Consider the following 21,499-nt stretch of genomic DNA (forward strand, 5'->3'; position numbering starts at 1 on the left):
CCGGTAAAATCCCACTTCGCCCAGAGCCCTAATGGGGATGGGGAAGGAATCAGCATGTGGGCTCCAGCCTCCGTACCCGCAATGGGTACCTCAACCTTAACAAGCACCACCGACAGAAAGTGGGGTGAGAAGGGAGCATGCTGGGGACCCTTGTATGGGTCCTCTTTTCTTCCATCCGACATAGTCAGCAGCTGCTGCTGACTAAACAGTGGAGCTATGCGTGCGTGTCTGACCTCCTTCGCACAAAGCAAAAAACTGAAGGACCCGTGCTCCCACGGGGGGGTGTATAGCCAGAAGGGGAGGGGCCTTACACTTTTAAGTGTAGTACTTTGTGCGGCCTCCGGAGGCAGTAGCTATACACCCAATTGTCTGGGTCTCCCAATTAGGAGCGAAAAAGAAAGGTTGTTTTTTTTTATTATTTAAATAAATAATTCTACAAAACCGTGTTGGATCCCCTTTATTTTTGATAGCCAGCCACGACAAAGCAGACAGCTGAGGTTTGCAGTCCACACTTGTCCGTTTTACCTGCACTGGTTATCAAAAATAGGAGCAACCATTTCTTTTTTTATTTATTCCCAATCCACATTTGTTTGCAAGGCAATTTTCCTGCTCTAACTCCCATTTTGCAGCCTCCTAGCCCTTACTTATGACCATGTTGCAGCACAGAAGTTTGAGCCTCCATTGACTATAATTATAGAGGGTTGGGCCATCAAGTCTGGGTCCCGAACCGAACTTTTAACTTAAGTCCCGCAGAATTCGAAATGCCACAGCTCTGCTCATCCCACTGCAGCCAATCACTGGGGGCTCAAAAGTCTTGCATCATTTTAAATCAACATGCCTGCCAAGTCCAGTGATTGTCAGCAGCGGTCATGCGAGTTGAACTCATGACATCACCACTGCAGCCTGGAAGCAAAGACCATGGGCAGTGCGAAAAGGCATTGTTGTACTTGCAGAGGATGAGTAATGCAGATATTACTACTTCTAGCTAATGCAAACCTCAAAAAAAGTTTAGTACGGAAATTTTTATTTATTTTTTTTAAATATCCAGGTCAGACGTTAAGCCAGACATGTTAATATCAGAATGTGAATCCTTGAACAAGAATTGTACAAACTGACATGGATTTTTAAAGTAAATACACCAGTGTCATCAAGCCTAAGAGAGCTATTTAATAATTTAGTTTGTAGTGTAAAATCTGGTCACAAATACGCTTTAATGCCAAATACTTGAATAACCTGACAACAATTGTCACTGCAGTTAACCCTAGTATGTTAACGTGCCTCGTCAAATCACAAATGGTGCACATTTAGGCTATGTTCACATATTGCATTTTTTTTTCTTTTTATTGGATTTATATAAATAAATGCAAATAAAAAGCTGTTTTTCTTTACAGTACCAGTAAAAGCTAGGAGATTTCAGAAATCTCATGCAGACACAGACTAATGCGAACATCACACAGTACGATATATCTGTCGATATGTTGTCGGGGTCACGTCGTTAGTGACGCACATCCGGCATCGTCAGAGATATCGTACAGTGTGACCGCTATGAACGAGCAGAAATACTCAGCTTCTCGTTCATCGTTGACACGTCGTTCACGTTCATAATATCGTCCCTCCTTCTGTGCTCCGGTTGTTCGTCGCTCCCGTGGCAGCACACATTGCTCCGTGTGACACCCCGGGAACGATGAGCACAGCTTACCTGCGTCCCGCCGCCATTGCGGAAGGAAGGAGTTAGGCGGGATGTTTAAGTTCCACTGATCTCCGCCCCTCCGCTACTATTGGGCAGCGGCTGTGCGACGTCGCTGTGACGCCGAACATCCCTCCCCCTTCAGAAAGAGGATGTTCGCCGCCCACAGCGACGTCGCCGGGGGAGGTGAGTCCGTGTGACGGGGGTTAACGACTTTGTGCACCACAGGCAACTAATTGCATGTGACACACAAACAACGGGGGCGGGTGCGATCGCTTATGCGAATGCACGATTTATTGTCCCGTGTGACGCCCGCATTAGACCCCTATTACATTGTAGACCGCATTTTTGTGTTCGCCTCCAGAAAGCGTATACTCCCAAAAATGGTGCACGACAGAGCACACTGTGACTCCGTCTACAGCATTATAGTCAAAGGCCCCATCGGCGCATACGTTCAAAACTAGTTTTGCAAAGGGTTTGGACGGAAGCTCCGATGGGACCAGTGAATGGAGATCAGAACGCAGCGTGAAAGCGGCCTACTGCTTATTTGTATTTATTTACATAAATCCAATGTAAAAAAAAAAAAAAAAAACATACAAAAAAATGCAACATGTGAACATAGCCTTATTGTTACACAGGTGATATCCTTTCCATAACTAACAAAATTGAGACCCTGTAGGGCTAACCATCCCATAGATGGGAATGGATCACTGCAAGCCCAACTCATATCAATGAGGAGGTCACAGGATTTTCTGAAACACATTTGTACACATGTATCCTTACAAAAGTCATGTGAATAGTGAGAATTCATGGTGAGCAATGATGAGAAGTAAGAGAAGGCATACTTACTTGCTGGTTGGCCATAGTATGATACCACCAGAAACACCTGGATGTGATGTAGTAAGCGACAACAACATCTACAGTGTAGTGGTCATGTGCCAAAAGAATACAGAACACCCCAACAACGCTGAGGAACCAGCAAATCCAGTGGTACCACCAGAACCGCCGCGGAGAATCTAGAAAAACAAACAAATCTAATGAGGTCTGTGGCCCAGGTTACAGCACAAAAAAAAAAAAAAAAAAAGAAGATTCAGATGAAATATACAAATACAGTGGAACTTCGCTTAACGAGTAACCCACCTAACGAGAATTTCGCTTAACAAGCAAAGCTTTCTGTAAATTTGTAACTCTGTTTACGAGAAAGCCTTGCTGTGCGAGCAAAATACTCACCGCACACACTTCCGGTTCCATCTATCCACCGCGCTCTAACCCGCTCTTGCAGTCCACACAAACACACACACGCACGCACAAAACACACACATACACTATTATGCTCACCTTACCTTCCGTTCCATCGCCGGTCTCATGGTTCTTGTAGTCCGCCGGTACATCGCGACTAGGGAGGAATCCTCGTGGCGAACTACAAGACCCAGGAAGCCAGCGATGGAACCGAAGGTAAGGTGAGCATAATGTGTGTACCTTCCGTTCCATCGCCGGCCTCCTGGGTCCTGTAGTTCGCCGCTCCAGGCTGTGTATCGGCAACCATAGCGACGAGGCAGGAACTTCCGCTGTCAGACGCTACTCAAAAGGCAGCGCGCTGACCAATCAGAGACAAGCGGCTCCTGCCTTTGACGTCAGCGCTCTGGCAGCGGAAGTTCCTCCCTAGTCGTGATGGTTACCAGATACACAGCCTGTACCGGCCAACAGCAAGTCCCAGGAGACCGGTGATGGAACGGAAGGTAAGGTGAGCATATAATATATGCGTGTGTGTTTGTGTGGAATGACACAATAGGGGATCAGAATGTGACATTTAACAAGTTGTGGAACGAATTGTCTGCATTGCAATGATTTCCTATGGGAAATCTTGCTTTGCTGAACGAGTAACTTGGTTAACAGGCACACTCCCAGAACGGATTGTTCTCGTTAACCAAGGTTCCACTGTACCAATAAAGAAATAAGGATCATTAAAAGGGGTTTCCCATGAATGGTACACTATATGGACAAAAGTATGACACCTCCAGGAGCTTTTATGATATCCCATTCAAAATCCATACGGCAAATCCAGACTCCTCCATTACATGATAGACAGAGACGTGTGATCCATCACTGGACAGAACAAAGTTTCTACGGCTCCAGAGTTCAATGGCGGCCGCTTTATACACCATGAGAAAAACCATAGAAAGATGTCCCATTAAAATGTAACTTTTAATAAATACCTTAAAAAGTCAGACACCATAGTGTTCACAAAAAACAAAAAAAAATTGGATCCAGCAGAGTGTATAATAACACAAAAAAGAGCCAGGAGGGAGAGTTAGAATGTAAGCTGGCCCTAAGTAATCCCTGCTAGAAACTCTCCCTACCTAGCAATGGAGGGTATGACGCCCTAAAGGTTCTGGCGCCCCCATTCACTGACGGGAAACCCTATAAAACACTCTTCAGCGCTGCACAGATCAAAAAAATCACACCACAGGAATAAACAAAAGACCACCATCTAAATAGATGGAAGGTTAAAAAAGCTTATCTGGTAAAATTTTTCAAAGACAATGTCCCAAAAACATAACAAAAGACCACCATCCAAATAGATGGAAAGTCAACAAAACGTATCTGATAACAGCTTTGTCCAAAAGTAGCGTCCCGACGCGTTTCCTCCCAGATGTAGCCGGGATTCATCAGGGAACAGTCAGGGATTCTGGAGCCAATGCAACGATACCCCTGAGACGTCAGATAAATGGTGCACCTGATAAATCCCGGCTACAACTGGGAGGAAACGCGTCAGAAATGCAGCAAACGTTCTTCAGCTTACATAGCAAAAACCTAGTGACAGATTCCCTTTAATACCAGAAGTAGTTTGCACTCTGGAGTGATTGGGCGAGCATAGCGGTTGTGACTTTTATATGCTGTGCTCCTCAGTACTCTGTGACCTCCTTGTTTACTTTGACGAGGTCTGCCTTTTCATGGCGGAGTTGCTGTTCCTTCCACATCCCTTACAAGATATGATTATGGAATATTTAGAAGGGAAAACATTTCCTGACCTGCCTTATAGTGGTGGCGTCACGCTATCACAGGAAGACACTCAAATTCAATAGAAAACCCACCAATTCTTTCAGTAATGTTAGTAAGGCAAACAGCATGGCAAGTGGCTACATTTTAAACTCACTGACTATGGGACTGAATGAAAAACCTGAATTCAATGACTAAGGTGTCTCATGATTAGAGATGAGCGAACCGGTCGTGGTTCGGCTCGAGTTCGGTTCGCCGAACGGAGGTCTCGTTCGAGTTCGGCAAACCGCTCGAACTGCATAGGAAACAATGGGAGGCAATCACAAACACATAAAAACACCTAGAAAACCCCCTCAAAGGTGTCCAAAAGGTGACAAAAACAACTCACAACACAACACAAAACACATGGGGAAGTGACCAGAACAAATTCTCATGTGAAAACAAAACAGCGTTACGAGGGGGGGGAAAAAAAAAAAAAAAAAAAAAAAAAGAGGACGAGACACAGATATAGGCATGGCATTCCCTTCTAAAATCATCTAAAACACCGCAAGGTGACTCCAAGCGGAGTCTCCCTTTTTCCAAAAATTGGGCTCCACACACACCCACCCCTTCAGTAGCGGCAGTTGTGTCCCAGTTGTACATTTCACAGGTAGATTTGCATCAAGCACATTCAAAATCCACAAGCATTTACTCTCCCCAGGATGACACAGGGGTAGTAAATTCCTGGTGGATCCATGACTTGTTCATTTTGATGAACGTTAGTCTGTCCACATTGTCACTGGACAGACGCGTGCGCTTATCTGTCAGCACACACCCAGCAGCACTGAAGACACGTTCAGAGACAACGCTGGCAGCTGGACACGACAAAATCTCCAAGGCTTAAGTGGAGAGCTCTGGCCATTTTTCAAGATTTGAAGCCCAAAATGAGCAAGGCTCCAGTTGCAAAGTCATGGCATCGATGTTCATTTGGAGATACTCCTGTATCATCCTCTCCAGCCGTTGACTATGTGTCAGACTTGTTGTCTCTGGTGGCCTTGCAAAGGATGGTCTAAAAAAAATTATGAAAAGATTCAATAAAATTGCTGTTACCAGCACCAGATACGGTGCTACTGGTACGGGTAGACTGTTGAAGATGACGAGACCGTCCCATGTTTGTCAAGTTACAACTGTGAGATTCACTCCCTGCACCTGCACGGGTGTTTTGTGGAAAAGCCGAGCTAAGATCGAGTAAAAGCTTCTGCTGATACTCCTGCATACGTGCGTCCCTTTCTATGGCTGGAATTATGTCACAAAATTTGGACTTGTACCGGGGATCTAATAGTGTGGCAAGCCAGTAGTCATCATCACTTCTAATTTTGACAATACGAGGGTCATGTTGGAGGTAGTGCAGCAAGAAGGCGCTCATGTGCCTGGCGCTGCCATACGGACCAAGTCCACGCTGTGTTTGTGGCATAGAGGTGCTAACAGTTTTTTCTTCCTCTGACATCTCCCCCCAACCTCTTTCAACTGAAATTTGACCAAGGTCTCCCTCATCCGCTGAGTCTTCCATGTCCATGGACAGTTCGTCCTCCATTTCTTCATGTTCTCCTGCACCTTCCTCAACATTTCGCCTGCTACCATGTGCCCTTGTTGATCCCTGTCCCCCATGGTCCCATGCCTGCTGCGTTGGTGATGATGAACGTCTGGACCTTGGTGATGTTGTTGTCCCTTGCGCATATGAATCCGCCTGTAGTTCCTCCCCTTCCTGTGGTCCCACCCCCTGACTCCGAATAGTGTTTAGCGTGTGCTCCAGCATGTAAATGACTGGAATTGTCATGCTGATAATGGCATTGTCAGCGCTAAACATATTCGTCGCCATGTCGAAACTGTGCAGAAGGGTGCATAGGTCCTTGATCTGAGACCACTCCATCAGGGTGATCTTCCCCACCTCTGCATCTCGTTGGCCCAGGCTATACGTCATGACGTATTGCACCAGGGCTCGGCGGTGCTGCCACAGTCGCTGTAACATGTGGAGAGTCGAATTCCAGCGTGTTGGCACATCGCATTTCAGGCGATGAACCGGCAGGCCGAAAGACTTCTGGAGCGATGCAAGTCGCTCAGCTGCGGCGGTTGAACGGCGGAAGTGAGCAGTTTTCGTGCCCTGTTCAGAAGGCCATCTAGGCCGGGATAGTGTGTTAAGAATTGCTGGACAACAAGGTTCAACACGTGAGCCATACAAGGCACGTGTGTCACCTTGCCCAGGCGAAGGGCCGCACCCAGGTTTGCAGCATTGTCGCACACGGCCTTACCAGGCTGCAGGTTGAGTGGAGACAACCATTTATTAAACTCGGACCGCAGAGCTGACCACAACTCCTCAGCTGTGTGACTCCTATTCCCAAGACATGTCAAGCTAAAGACCACCTGATGCCGTTGCGCTCTGCTGCCAGCATAGTAATGAGGGGTGCGTGATTCCTTCTGCGCAGTGAGAACGCTGGTGGCCTGACTAGGCAGGCTTGGGGCGGAGGTCCCGGACTCAGACGAGGTTGAGGAGGCAGAAGCAGTGGAGGAACTTGGACAGACAGAGGATTGACACACAAATCGAGGGGACGGCAAGACTTGTGCAGCAGGCCCTTCACCATCTATCACCATAGTTACCCAGTGCCCAGTCAGCGACATGTAACGTGCCTGTCCATGCTTACTGGTCCAAGTACCAGTGGTGAAATGCACCCGTTCACACACAGTTTCTCAAGGAAGCGGTGATGTTGTGTGCGATATGCTGGTGTAGCGCGGGCACACCTTTCTTAGAGAAGTAGTGGCGACTAGGCATCTGGTACTGGGGCACAGCGACAGACATAAGGTCTCTAAAATCCTGTGTGTCCACCAGGCGGAAAGGCAGCATTTCGGTAGCCAATAGCTTACAGAGGGATAAAGTCAACCTCCTAGCTTTGTCATGGGTCGCAGGAAATGGCCTTTTATTTGTCCACATCTGAGGGACAGAGATCTGGCTGCTGTGTGGAGATGGTGATGAGTAGGGTGTCCCTGGAAAAAAGCAAGTTTGTGAGGAAAGTGCAGGCGTAGACATGATGTCGCCTTCATCCAACGTTGGTGCTATCGATGTCTGAGAGAGCTGTACACACGCACTTGTTTCCCCTTCCAAACCAACTGACGACCTACCAAGCAAACTGCCTGTTGCGGTTACAGTGGTGGAAGTTGTGCGTGGAAAACCAAGTGTGACAGCTGTCCCCACAGTCCTAGAAGATGATGAGCGCGCGGATGCACTGGAAGGGGCAGGCGGTGGATGGTTCGCTCCGCTAGGCCGCATTGCAGCACGGTGAGCTTCCCACTGGGACATATGATATTTATTCATGTGACGATTCATGGAAGAAGTTGTCAAACTGCTGAGGTTTTGCCCTCTACTAACAGAATCACGATAAATTTTACAGATCACATGATTTGGGCGATCTTTTGCTATGTCAAAAAAGGACCAGGCTAGGCAAGGCTTAGAGGGCATGCGAGCTGCTGAGCCACCCCGACTAGTGCTCAGAGGCAGAGTGGTGGCTGAGGATGCAGTTGTAGACGTGCTACCAGTACTCCGACTGTCTAGGAAGGCGCAAGGTAACTTTGTCGTCAGTAGCATCCTCCTCCACCTCCTCTGTTGACCTCCTCGAGTGCCTGATTGTGGGTTGACAGTAGGTGGGATCTATAAGTTCCTCATCAAGCGTTGTGTTTGCACTCCCCTCCCCCTCAGACCGAGCCTCTTCCTGCCCTGAACGAATAGTTAAGTTGTCATCCCAATCTGGTATCTACGTCTCATCGTCATCAGTATGTTCCTTATTGTCTATTACAACAGGTGTTTCAGTTTGTGAATAAGGGTCAACATTATGCTCAGAACCTTGGTCATCACGGCCTGAATCTGAGTAACAAAAGGTTCTGGGCATCACTGCAGACCATTTCCTGGTCTGTACTCACTGTAGCTTGGGTGCAGACCTCTGATTCCCAGGCTATAGTGTGACTGAACAGCTCTGCAGACTCAGCCATCTCTGTTCCACCATACTGTGCAGGGCGGATGGAGACTTCAGAGCTGGGAGAAAGCGTGATTGGGATGACAACTCAGAGGACTGGTGTTTTTTGGATGCGGTAGTTGAGGTGGAGGAGAGGGCACTTGTTGGACCACTTGAGATCCATTCAAGCATTTTCTTTTTTTGGGCAACATCTACCTTTGTTCCAGTTGTTCGTGTTCGTAAAACAGGGAGCACATCCGACTGTCCACTGAAAGTAGTAGACATCTTACTTTTGCTGGAAGATGGTCTATCTTCAGCAGATGTTAATGGAGCTTTGCCACCTTCCCCACGGACACAACCTTTTTTTCCTTTTCCAATACGCCTGTTCCCCTTTCCACCAGCATCTGTCATTTTGCCACTCATTTTGCTAGCGACAAGTATGTCCACTTAAAATGTGGTAGTAAAAATTGAGAGGTGGTGTAGATTGCAGCGGTGGTCTACCTTTATTGACAGCATAATAAACAACAATAACTATCCCGGACAATGAAACTATGGCCCTTAAAATGGCAGCACAGTTTGCTAGTATAATAGCTTAGTAAAAATGAGTTTGAGTGTGCAATGCAGAGGTGCTGCAAATAGATTTGCACTAGTGGGACACTAATGAAGTCCAACAGCCACTTTTAGGATGCCACTAACTTTCCTCAGTGTTTGTTATTCTAATGGCTTAGTAACAATGAGCTTGAGTGTGCAAAGGGCAGGAGGGTACAGTGGCCGGGTTGTGGGTCAGTGTAGAGGAAAGGAAGCCTCACTTTCTATCCCTCCTAATGGTGAAATGCAGCAAGGAACTCCCTGACCTTAGCTACACAGACGATCTTATCTGTAGCTGTTAAAAACTTTCCACGGACCTGACTGTCACCTATGGCTCTGAGCCTGCTGTAATTAGCCCTTACAAGGGCTGAAAGAAACTTCTATCCCTATTCTGTATAGCGCTGTGTGTAGAGCGTACACAGCAGTATCGGAGACAGGAGCTGCACCTACGGTGACGGACACCCAGACGCAGAAGGCAGATAATGGCGTCCAGATGGGCAGATGCCCGTATTTATAATGCAGGGACATGTGACATGGACATCCTATCACACATGCCGTTGCTTCTCTGGCTAAAAGTCCAGTTAGCTGTGTGTGTGTCTGGGATTGGCTGACATGCCGGCCTGCCCCACTACACGCGCGCTTAGGGAAGGAAGGAACAGAAAAAAAAAAAAAAAATGGCGATCGCCATTATCCCAGCAGCACTGATCTGAACGCGCTGTTCCCGCACACTATACGCTGAAATTTCATAATAGTGTGAGTCACAGAGTGACTTACACTATTACAGCGGAATGCCAGCTAGTAATTAGCTTGGCTTTTTGCTGCTAGAACCATTCTCGAACGTAACTAGAACTATCTAGCTTTAGCAAAAAGCTCGAGTTCTAGTTCGATCTAGAACAGCCCCCAAAATCACTCGAACCGCGAACTGGAGAACCACGAACCGCGCTCAACTCTACTCATGATACATACAGTATATGGATAAAAAGTAGGACGTATCCACAGGATGTGTAATAAAGGTCCCATCGCTGGGGTCCTGCTGCTCCCACCTTCAATTCACTAGAAAAGGGGTTCCTGGGGCCCAATTCTTTCTCACTGTGGTCTTGTGTAAAGGTGATAAATGTTACCTGTGGGAAAACCCCTTTAAAACACAGCAAAAAGTACTAATACGTATAAATGGTCACAAATATAGATAAGACTCAACTACTTACACTCTTTTATGAACATATATGTTAGTGTTAGCATGACTGTGTGGCCACTGTACAAGTAGTCCCCACACATGGTGTGAGAGCCTGTGATCGAGAGTCCACCGCCTGCAATCATCTTTAAAATCCTCCGGATCTGGGCCTCCCAGTCGCCAAAAAGCTGAAAAATAAACAAAAACAATTTGGTTATTTTACTATTTCAAAAAAGTACCATACAACAAAGTCAATCTGAAGAACAACCCAAGATTTAATCAGCTCGTGTGCAGGATTGATCTACTGCCGAGTGTAGAATACACCGCTATAGACTCCGACACTCACGTCACCGGCAGAGGGTCTACAGGGGGTACAATTTACTGTAGACATTTTGCTCAGGGTTGTTTATTAATATGGTCATATCATGCAGAATGCATGTTATACCACACATATTAGCCAGAGCTAATTTTTATATTTTCATTTTGTGCTTTAAGATCCAGTGGGGGGCGCTAGTGAGAGGCTTCAGTGAATGAGCAGTGCGTGTCTTTCTATTAATGTGCACTTCCTTCTAAAAAGCCGTGAGCGAGGAAGACAAACCTAAAGCGTAATACTTTGTTTCAGATCACTAAATTGCACATCAAATTGCAGTCGTCTCCACCGCAGAGGTCGCAGATGTTCACACCCACTGGTAATATGTGGTAGAAGCGGAAAACCCAGCTTTACATAGCGACTTATGGCGTGCCATCCTCAGCTTATTGTACACGGCATAAGATAAACTATTAGAGAATTACATAGACAGGACGAGATCAGGTATTTTCCTAAAAGTCAAACTGAATAACAACCTAACAAGAAAACAGAAAATGCCGGGCTCCCTCTATAAAATAACAAAATCTCACATCAAGGGCGCATGCATCAATGGAAACCAGCCCGACTGTATACGGATGTCATGTTGGTTTTTATCCTTTACAGCATGTTCCCGCATGCCTTATCCATGTCGGCAAAGCTCGGAGCGGATTTTGTAGCGGAAATGACTTGAGAATTCCGCAGCATAAACAGACAAGCCGAGGACATCACATCGGCGCTGTGGGTTTTCTGATCAGTGTGGAGGAGATTTTGTTAACCCTCATTTAGGAGGCTGCGGCTACTGTGCTATACGGATCGGTTTGTTTGTGGACTGTGTGATCAACTACATAATAGGGGTCAAGAAAGGGACTAATATAGTAAATTTATGGGGGAGCTATATCTCCTCTTTTTGTTGTTTTTTTTGGCATTTATCAGTGTAGAAACTTGCAAGCATGGGGACCTTTGACGTGGATTGCAAGCTTATGTATAGTGGCCAATTTACTAACAAATACCTCATATATTTGATATATATTTTCTGCACTTTTTATACAGGATGCAGCCAGGCCTCTTAATACAGGCTGTGCATAATGGAGTGTGTCCAATTATGCACACAATCCCCATGTGCTGCATTTGAGTAGTGTCCAGGCAACCCGCCTGATCTAATAGTATGGGCGTGACCAATAGGTTGCTATCCAGACACTATGGGGCCGGGCATACATGTGAACAGCGCCCTATGCATGCCATTAGTGTGCAATTTTATCATCTAGTAAGGCTGCTTTCACACATCCAGTTTTATCAGAGCTGGCCAATCCGGCTCTAAAACCTATGCAACGGATGCCGCGACAATACCGCATCCTTCGCACAAGTTTTTGACATGCGGCCCGTCCGTTTTTTTGCCGCTTGCGGCAGGCTGAGCATGCGCAGTGGAAAAAAAACGCATGCGGCGGCTGGATGCGGTGTTTGCTGCAGGACGCCGCATGTGGCATCCATAGGCATGCATTGCAAATCCCGCCGCATCGGCCGGATGTGGCGCGATGCGGTTTTTTTTGCCGGACGAAAAAACGTGCCAGGCAACGTTCCATTCGGCCGCCACATTGGCTAAATCTGCCGCATGCGGCAAAAACCGGACCGAACGCAAGCCCATGCGGCACAATACGGCACTAATGTAAGTATGCAAAAAAAAATGCAACCGGCGGCGAAAAAAAACTGTTGCGTTTTTTCTGCAAAGCACCGGATTGTGCCGCACAGGAAAAAAACTGATGTGTGAAAGCCGCCTAATACCCCCTCCACTAGTGGTAGCGTGTGAATGATTGCTTTGCCGTGCACCTGTGATGCGTCCTTCACAGGTGTTTGGCTTTCTTTCTGTCAAAGCATTTGATTCTTTGTCCTGGGCTGACTGGACTAGTTGCCTACTTTTCTGCTGTAAGCATATGAGAACATTACTAAAGGATGGGCACAAGAATGAGGCACATTACTACAAGGGGACAAGAATGAGGCACATTACTACAAGGGGACAAGGATGGGCACATTACTACAAGGGGACAAAGATGGGCACATTACTACAAGGGGACAAGGATGGGCACATTACTACAAGGGGACAAGGATGGGCACATTACTACAAGGGGACAAGGATGGGCACATTACTACAAGGGGACAAGGATGGGCACATTACTACAAGGGGACAAGGATGGGCACATTACTACAAGGGGACAAGGATGGGCACATTACTACAAGGGGACAAGGATGGGCACATTACTACAAGGGGACAAGGATGGGCACATTGCTACAAGGGGACAAGGATGGGCACATTACATTTTCTTTGTATCTATTTTTATTTTTGAAATTTACTAGTAGCTGCTGCATTTCCAACTCAAGGCTAATACGTGAGTCAATACTATTCCCAGTTTTTTGTGGTAAAATTAAAGGGAACCGGTCAGGTCAAAAAAGCGTTCTGATCTACAAGCAGGAGCCTGTGTGAGCTGCTAACCCCTTCCTACCCATCCCTGTATGGTTATATTGTGTAATTATGAAAGTAATAAAATAACGTTTTAATACTTTCATATGTCCTATGTAAATGAGCAGGGTCTCTAGCCCCATGGGCGTCTCATCGCCCTGTGGGCGTCTTCATGCTCTCCATGGTATCACGCCCCTGTGGGCGTGATACCATGGATTTACATCAGTGACGTGACCGTCGCTACTTCAGAATCTCGCGCATGCTTACCATTCTCGCCGCCTCATCCTGGTTTCTAACACGCACTGCGCATGCTCAGGAGACGCCTGTGGTTCTGGTCATGCGCACTGCGCGTCAGGAGCCGAGAAGCAAGCGCCAGGATGAGAAGGCGACGAGAATGGTAAGCGCGTGCGACATTCTGAAGCTGCAGAAGTGACGTCGCTGATGTAAATCCATGGTATCAGGCCCACAGGGTCGTGATACCATGGAAAACATGTAGACACCCAAGGGGCTAGAGACCTATGCTATTTATGTAGGGAATATGAAAGTAATAAAACGCATTTTATTACTTTGATATTACACAATATAACAACCCAGGGATGGGTAGGAAGGAGTAATAGCTCACAAAGGCTTCTGCTTGTAGGTCAGAATGCTTTTTTGACCTGACAGGTTCCCTTTAAGTGCCTCGGCTTATATTGGCGGTCGGCTTATATTCTAGTATATATAGTATGTGCAGGCAAAACAATATTTTTTATTACTTCTGTACGTTTCTGACCCTTAAGCTACTTTCACACTTGCGTTGTTTTGCACCCGTTGCAATTCGCCGCCTTGAGGAATTACGGTAACCATTGCAGCAATTCGTTTATTCCTCATAGACTTCTATTAAGGGCAAATTGCAACAGATGGTCTTGCGTTGCATCCGCCCCGCGGCGCATCAGTTGTTTAGTGACTGAGCGCCGGGTGGGAGGAACGCGCAATGCAGCTTTTTTTGTTCTGTAAAAAAAGGCACTCTGCAGGATTCCGTCGGGATCCGTTAAGAGGCATAATGAATGTCTATGCTGCTGGATTCCATCGTGATGCGTCTGGCGATGGATTCCAGTGAAGGATTCAGTCACATTCTACTGAGTATACCCAGCATGTCCAGCAGAACGTTCTAAATCGTTTAAAAGCTCTCTCTAGATAGAGCCTGATGATTTATTGCTTGATAATGGTATGTCCGGGCAGGTGGAGTTCGCTTAACCCCTTAACGACCTTTGACGTACTGAGTACGTCATGGTGACATGGTGCTAAACGACCCATGACGTACTCAGTACGTCATGGCGAAATCGCGGTCCCGGAGCCCCGGGGAGTGAAATTTGTTTAATTAAACGGTAGATTCAGGAAGGAGGGGACCTCTGCCTGACCTCAGGAGGGGTGGTGCCTCCTCCCCGAACCTACAGAGGCTGTGAGTGGCTGACGAACGCCGCTCAGCCAATTACAGCCACTGTAATGTTCCAGCCATTGAAAATGGCTGGAACATTGAAATCCAGCCCTCATCAGTGCTGCTGTAGCACTGGCCATTGGCTGGAGCTGGGTGATCGATGCTTCACCCGCCCCCAGCTCTGATTGGAGAGACCGGTCTTGTGACCGCTCTCTCCAATCAATGTGGATCTGCGGCCTGTGACCGTCCCTGGAAGCCGAGGAGAGCGGTAAGTTGCTGTCCCCGCCGCCCGCGCCTGTCCCCGATCGCCCCGCCGCTGCTCCCGATCCACCGCTGTCCCCGCCGCTGTCTCCGATCGCCCCGCCACTGCTCCCGATCCACCGCTGTCCCCGCCGCTGTCTCCGATCGCCCCGCCGCTGCTCCCGATCCACCGCTGTCCCTGCCGCTGCTCCCGATCCACCGCTGTCCCCGCCGCCACGCTCCCGATCCACCGCTGTCCCCGGCGCCACGCTCCCGATGCACCGCTGTCCCCCCGCTGCTCCCGATGCACCGCTGTCCCCGCCGCTGCTCCCGATGCACCGCTGTCCCCGCCGCTGCTCCCGATGCACCGCTGTCCCCGCCGCTGCTCCCGATGCACCGCTGTCCCCGCCGCTGCTCCCGATGCACCGCTGTCCCCGCCGCTGCTCCCGATGCACCGCTGTCCCCGCCGCTGCTCCCGATGCACCGCTGTCCCCGCCGCTGCTCCCGATGCACCGCTGTCCCCGCCGCTGCTCCCGATGCACCGCTGTCCCCGCCGCTGCTCCCGATGCACCGCTGTCCCCGCCGCTGCTCCCGATGCACCGCTGTCCCCGCCGCTGCTCCCGATGCACCGCTGTCCCAGCCGCTGCTCCCGATGCACCGCTGTCCCAGCCGCTGCTTTCGATGCACCGCTGTCCCCGCCGCTGCTCCCGATCCACCGCTGTCCCCGCCACACTCCTGATCCACCGCTGTCCCCGGCGCCATGCTCCCGCTCCACCGCTGTCCCCGTTGCTGCTCCCGATGCACCGCTGTCCCCGCCGCTGCTCCCGATGCACCGCTGTCCCCGCGGCTGCTCCCGATGCACCGCTGTCCCCGCCGCTGCTCCCGATGCACCGCTGTCCCCGCCGCTGCTCCCGATGCACCGCTGTCCCCGCCGCTGCTGCTCCCGATGCACCGCTGTCCCCGCCGCTGCTCCCGCTCCACCGCTGTCCCCGGCGCCATGCTCCCGCTCCACCGCTGTCCCCGGCGCCGCTCCCGATCCACCGCTGTCCCCGCCGCCATGCTCACCACTGTCCCCGCCGCCGTCGCACCCACCTTTTTCAGCCGCTGCCGCCCCCGAATCGGCCCACACTGTTCCCGATCGGCGGCCGCCGCCTCCTCCTTCATCGGTTGCCCCTTCTCCATCGCCACACCTCCTATCCCTCCATGTGCTGCAAGCCACCCTCCCCCCACGTGGGGGGAGGGTGGCTTGCAGCACATGTGGGGGGAGGGTGGCTGGCTTGCAGCACATGTGGGGGGAGGGTGGCTGGCTTGCAGCACATGTGGGGGGAGGGTGGCTGGCTTGCAGCACATGTGGGGGGAGGGTGGCTGGCTTGCAGCACATGTGCTGCAAGCCACCCTCCCCCCACATGTGCTGCAAGCCACCCTCCCCCCACATGTGCTGCAAGCCACCCTCCCCCTACATGTGCTGCAAGCCACCCTCCCCCCGGGGCCCCCCCTCCTCCATGTGCCATCTCTCTCTCCCATCAGACTCTGCCCCCCTCCCCGATCTGCTGCCTGCTCTCTCCCATTTTCCATCTACTGCCCCCTCTCACCCTCCTCGATCTGTTGCCTCCTTCATCTGCTGCCTCTTCTGTCTGCTGTGATCCTGCTGCCTAGATCCATCCTGTAAGGTAGGTATCCCCATCTCACCTCCCCCCCCCCCATCCTCTGCCGCTCCTCCATCCGCTGCGCCATTTCCCATCCATCCGCTGCGCCATTTCCCATCATCCATCCGCTGCGCCCTTTCCCATCCTCTGCCGCTCCTCCACCCGGTGCGCCCTTTCCCATCTTCCATCTGCTGCGCCCTTTCTCATTTGCCGCCCCGCCCTCTCGCATCGCATTATCCAGCGCAGTTGCTCGCTTCCAGACTGCAGTGGATGATGCGATGCGAGACTCGTGCATTGCTCTCACGTTTGGCACTGGTCTTAGTGGCAGGCGCTCATTTTTTTTTTTTACCGATGTCTGTAATTTTTATTTCGCCAAACTAATTTTTTTTGTATGGAGGGGGTCTAGTTTCCAAAATGGGATCACATGTGGGGGAGCTCCATTGGTTAGGCACCTCAGGGGGTCTCCAAATGAAACATGGCGTCTGCTAATAATTCCAATCAATTTTACTGTGAAATGGCGCTCCTTCTCTTCTGAGCCCCGCCGTACGCCCAAACAATTGATTTCCACTACATATGAGGTATCGTCGTACTCAGGAGAAATTGCACAATACATTTTATGGTGCATTTTTTCCTGATACCCTTGTGGAAAAAAAAGCTACCTGTTTGAAAAAACAATTTTGTGGTAAAAAAAAATAATAAAATATTTTCACGGCTGAACATTACAAACGTTTGTGAAGCCTCCAGGGGTTCAAAGTGCTCACTAAACAGCTAGATAAATTCCATGAGGGGTCTAGTTTCCAAAATGGGGTCAATTCTGGGGGAGCTCCATTGTTTAGGCACTTCAGGGGGGTCTCCAAACGCAACATGGCGTCCGCTAATAATTCCAACCAATTTTGCTGTGAAATGGCGCTCCTTGCCTTCAGAGTCCTGCTGTGTGCCCAAACATTTGATTACCACCACATATGAGGTATCTGCGTACTCAGGAGAAAATGCACAATACATTTTATGGTGCATTTTTTCCTGATACCCTTGTGATAAAAAAAGCTACCTGGTTGAAGCAACAGTTTTGTGGGAAAAAAAAAAAATTTCTTCTTTTCACGGCTCAACGTTATAAACTTCTGTGAAGCCCCCAGGGGTTCAAAGTGCACATCAAACATCTAGAAAAAATATTTGAGGGCTCTAGTTTCCAAAATGAGGTCATTTGTGGGGGAGCTCCATTGTTTAGGCACCTCAGGGAGTCTTCAAACCCGACATGGTGTCCGCTAATGATTGCAGCTAATTTTGCACTCAAAAATTCAAATGGCGCTCCTTGCCTTCCGAGTCCTGCTGTGTGCCCAAACATTTGATTACCACCACATATGGGGTATCTGCGTACTCAGGAGAAAATGCACGATACATTTTATGATGCATTTTTCCTGATACCCTTGTGAAAATACTAATTTTTATGGCTAAAGTAACATTTTTGTGTTAAAAAAGTAAAATTTTCATTTTTTCGTCTACATTGCTTTGGTTGCTGTGAAGCTCCTAAAGGGTTAATAAACTTCTTGGATGTGGTTTTGAGCAGAGTGAGGGGTGCAGATTTTAGAATTGGGTCACTTTTGGGTATTTTCTGTCGCCTAGGTTTCTCAAATGACTCCAAATGTGATGTGGTACCTAAAAAATTTTTTTTTGTAAATTTTGTTGGAAAAATGAGAAATTGGTGATTAACTTTGAACCCTTCTAACTTCCTAACGGAAATTTTTTTTTTTTTTCAAAAATTGCGCTGGTGTAAAGTAGACATGTGGTAAATGTTATTTAGTAACTATTTTGTGTGACATATCTCTCAGATTTATGGGCATAAAATTTCAAATTTTGAAAATTGCAAAATTTTCAAAATTTTCGCCAAATTTCCGAAATTTTCACAAATAAACGCAAAACATATATCGGCCTAAATTTACCACTGACATGAAGTACAATATGTCACGAAAAAACAATCTCAGAATCGCCAGGATCCGTTGAAGTGTTCCAGAGTTATAACCTGTCAAAGTGACACTGGTCAAAATTGCAAAAAATGGCCGGGTCTTTAAGGTGAAAACAGGCTGGGGGCTGAAGGGGTTAAAGCCATCAAAACTTGGTGTAAAAGTTCTTAACTAAAAATGACAAACGCTGAACACTGTCATTGCATACGAGAAGATAAGTAATTTGCTTTGTTAGATATCAATCGATTATTTTTTTTTATTATTTATTTTTTGGGCACTCTAGACCTAAAAAGAAAATAGGACTGTCTACGTGAGCTTTCTACCTGACACGCTGGGCAGAACAATAGCAGAAATCCAATCAGATAAAACAGCATAGTTATTATACTCAAATATACAAATGTTCCGTAAAGTGCATTTTAGTTACTTAAAAGGGGTATTCCGGTCTATATAAATGACTACTCTTCTACGGTTAGCAGATACTTGTTAGATTAGCATGTATCCCACCACTGGGACATTCACCAATCACTAGAATGAGGTACTGGGGCCCATGTTCTCTACTAGGCTCAACACCACTGCCAGGAGGAGCTGAATGGGCACACGCATTCTCTTACTTTGTTCCAAGGGGCCCATATACAATAGACAGCTATTGGGCAACCATTGGTGCAGCTGACTGTTGGCTGGCAGCTAGCTCGTACAACTGCCCATACAGAGGAGCCGCTCGCTCTGCTGTTTGCACCGGCGTTCCTGTAGAGCCGTGGTCAGACTGCTCTGGCAGTGGCTTAACTTGTTGAAAACAAAAAGAATCGGCCATTTTTAAGTCTGACATGCCAAATCCTTATCTACATCATCTGTTGGGGATGAACCGGAGCCGTCATACACATTAAGCACCAGCGGGCTCTTCCCATGTGTATAGGGGCCTGAATTCTATGGCAGAAACCAAGATCGGTGTTTATAGCACTCAATTAAAAGTGTATCATCAGTGTCAAATGAGACTAGAGGAAGGCACATCCGGTGAACGCAGCCACAACACCTCTGTTCTGGTAATCGGTGGGGTCAATATAACCATTATCACTTACCCAGTGGATAGCCAATAACTGGTTGAGAACAATACACCCAAAACTCTTAATTCTTTGTACAGCTTTATCTATATCTATATTCTCTATAGTATTGCTCTTTATAAAACAATTCTCACGCATGTTCCAAACTCATCCCACAGAAAAGGACAAGGTAAATATCGGAAAAGGGCAGACGCCTATTTTATACCTTATTACAAGTGGATAAAAAAAAAAAATATTCTCAATATCAAAAGGTGAAAAACCTGCAATCATTGCTACAGCAATTAAGACTCTTGTTAGTAATTACATTAATTGCACTGAAAGTTCACCCTAATCAGGAGCAGACTATTCTTCATTACAGTCTGTGCAGAGTTTCAGTCACTGCTGGGACGCCGGTCACTCTCCTTCTCTGTAGGGTCAATATGTTGTGTTTACGGAGCGAAGTTACAATAAGCTAATTGGCATGTCTGTGGGGTCATTGACACCCGCTAGTTCCCAGTGACACAACCTGCGCCTGTTGTGGTGCCCCATCTCCCCGGGGCATGTGCCAGCTTCAGCTTGGCCAGCGTACAGAAATGTATTCGCTACCTTGTGGTTGTTTATTCATTAAACAAAATGGAATTTCCTCCTTCATGTCAAAGTGAAAGCACTGCACCCATCATCTAACGCCGCCGCACAGTGCAGCAGGAAATGCAGCGTTCTATTCGATGTATACTGGTATATATCACTGCCGGCCTCCATCAGGGACGGATCGGCCGCGCTGCACACCGAGTGCTTGTCAGGGATAACACAGGAATGAGAATGAGAGATGCCAGGTCCCCGGAGAGTGCGGATTGGAGAGTGTTTCACATGTAATGAGCGCTTCTAAAGCAATTTTTCTCTAAGCCCCTGAGGATAATACCCATAACCCCGACCGTGCTGTAATCAGATCCACACATAATCACAGGGTCCACAATTGTACAGTCAGGATACAACACACAGCTCCGTCCTAATGACAGGCGGCCATGCTAACGAGCAGCCATGCCTCACCGCAGCACCAGACCACCCTGGAGGACATGGTACTGCACCGTGTGCTAAATATCGCTCCCCCTAATATAACGCCTTCGAGCTCGATCCGCCATCCATTGTATTATTATAGAGTTAGAAGTGAGCAGAAATGGAATAAAACCAGTATGTGGACTCAGCGCCATCATCACTTTGCTGATTTGCATTCTGGGAAGAGTAGTCCATGTACCGGGCAATGGACAGTAATGTGATAAAAATCATAAGCGCTTCAAGGGGTTCTTGAGTTAAAATTGCACTGTGTGTAAAAACAAGAAACTTTGCAATTTAACCCTCAGTAAACATCCTCCGAGTTCTCATGAAAGCGATTTTTAATTTTATAGGGTAAAAGCTCCTTGCCTATGTTACTAGCCACTCAGTGTTTGGTTACTTAGGCCAGAAGAGTACAGAGCCAGTGGGCTTTATGTTATACTGCCTGCATACGACGCTTTGAGGCGGTCTGGATCACTGAACCCCCCCAAATTCCCCAACACTACAAAGACAAAGCGTGCCCTGCCGGAGTGTGGCCAGGAGCTCAGTTCGGGCCTGTGGCACACCCATGCTGCTGGACACAACTGTGAATCGTTAGGAGGGTCATCCATGGTAACTTACGTTACAGTCACAAGCCAAAAACTGAGTTAATAATGGCTACAGACTGTTCTCTGAAGGCAGGCACAAAAGTGAGTGAATGTATATTGTTCATTGAACTATTCTCAATAGATTTCAACACAGTTAATAGAAATGAAATACAAAATACAATGTTATTACATGCTAACTTACGTCACACAAAAAGTAACGTAATTACCAAGTAATAACATTGTATTTTGTATTTCATTTCTATTAACTGTTGAAATCTATTGAGAATAGTTCAATGTACAATATACATTCACTCATTTTCGTGCCTGCCTTCAGAGAACA

General features: G+C 47.8%; 1 protein-coding gene across 4 annotated transcripts in view; it reads right to left on the reverse strand.

Annotated features, from left to right (window-relative positions):
* SGMS1 (sphingomyelin synthase 1) overlaps window positions 1-21,499 on the reverse strand; it is a 415,891-nt gene that overhangs the window by 15,662 nt on the left and 378,730 nt on the right. For all 4 annotated transcript variants that reach the window (XM_075348726.1, XM_075348727.1, XM_075348728.1 and 1 more), the window contains 2 exons: window positions 10,461-10,614; window positions 2,537-2,703 (listed from right to left, as the gene is read on the reverse strand). In XM_075348726.1, the coding sequence (XP_075204841.1) occupies window positions 2,537-2,703; window positions 10,461-10,614 (321 nt within the window). The remainder of the gene's footprint in view (window positions 1-2,536; window positions 2,704-10,460; window positions 10,615-21,499) is intronic.

The sequence above is a fragment of the Anomaloglossus baeobatrachus genome, chromosome 5 (assembly GCF_048569485.1).
Source record: "Anomaloglossus baeobatrachus isolate aAnoBae1 chromosome 5, aAnoBae1.hap1, whole genome shotgun sequence".
Taxonomy (NCBI): Eukaryota; Metazoa; Chordata; class Amphibia; order Anura; family Aromobatidae; genus Anomaloglossus; species Anomaloglossus baeobatrachus.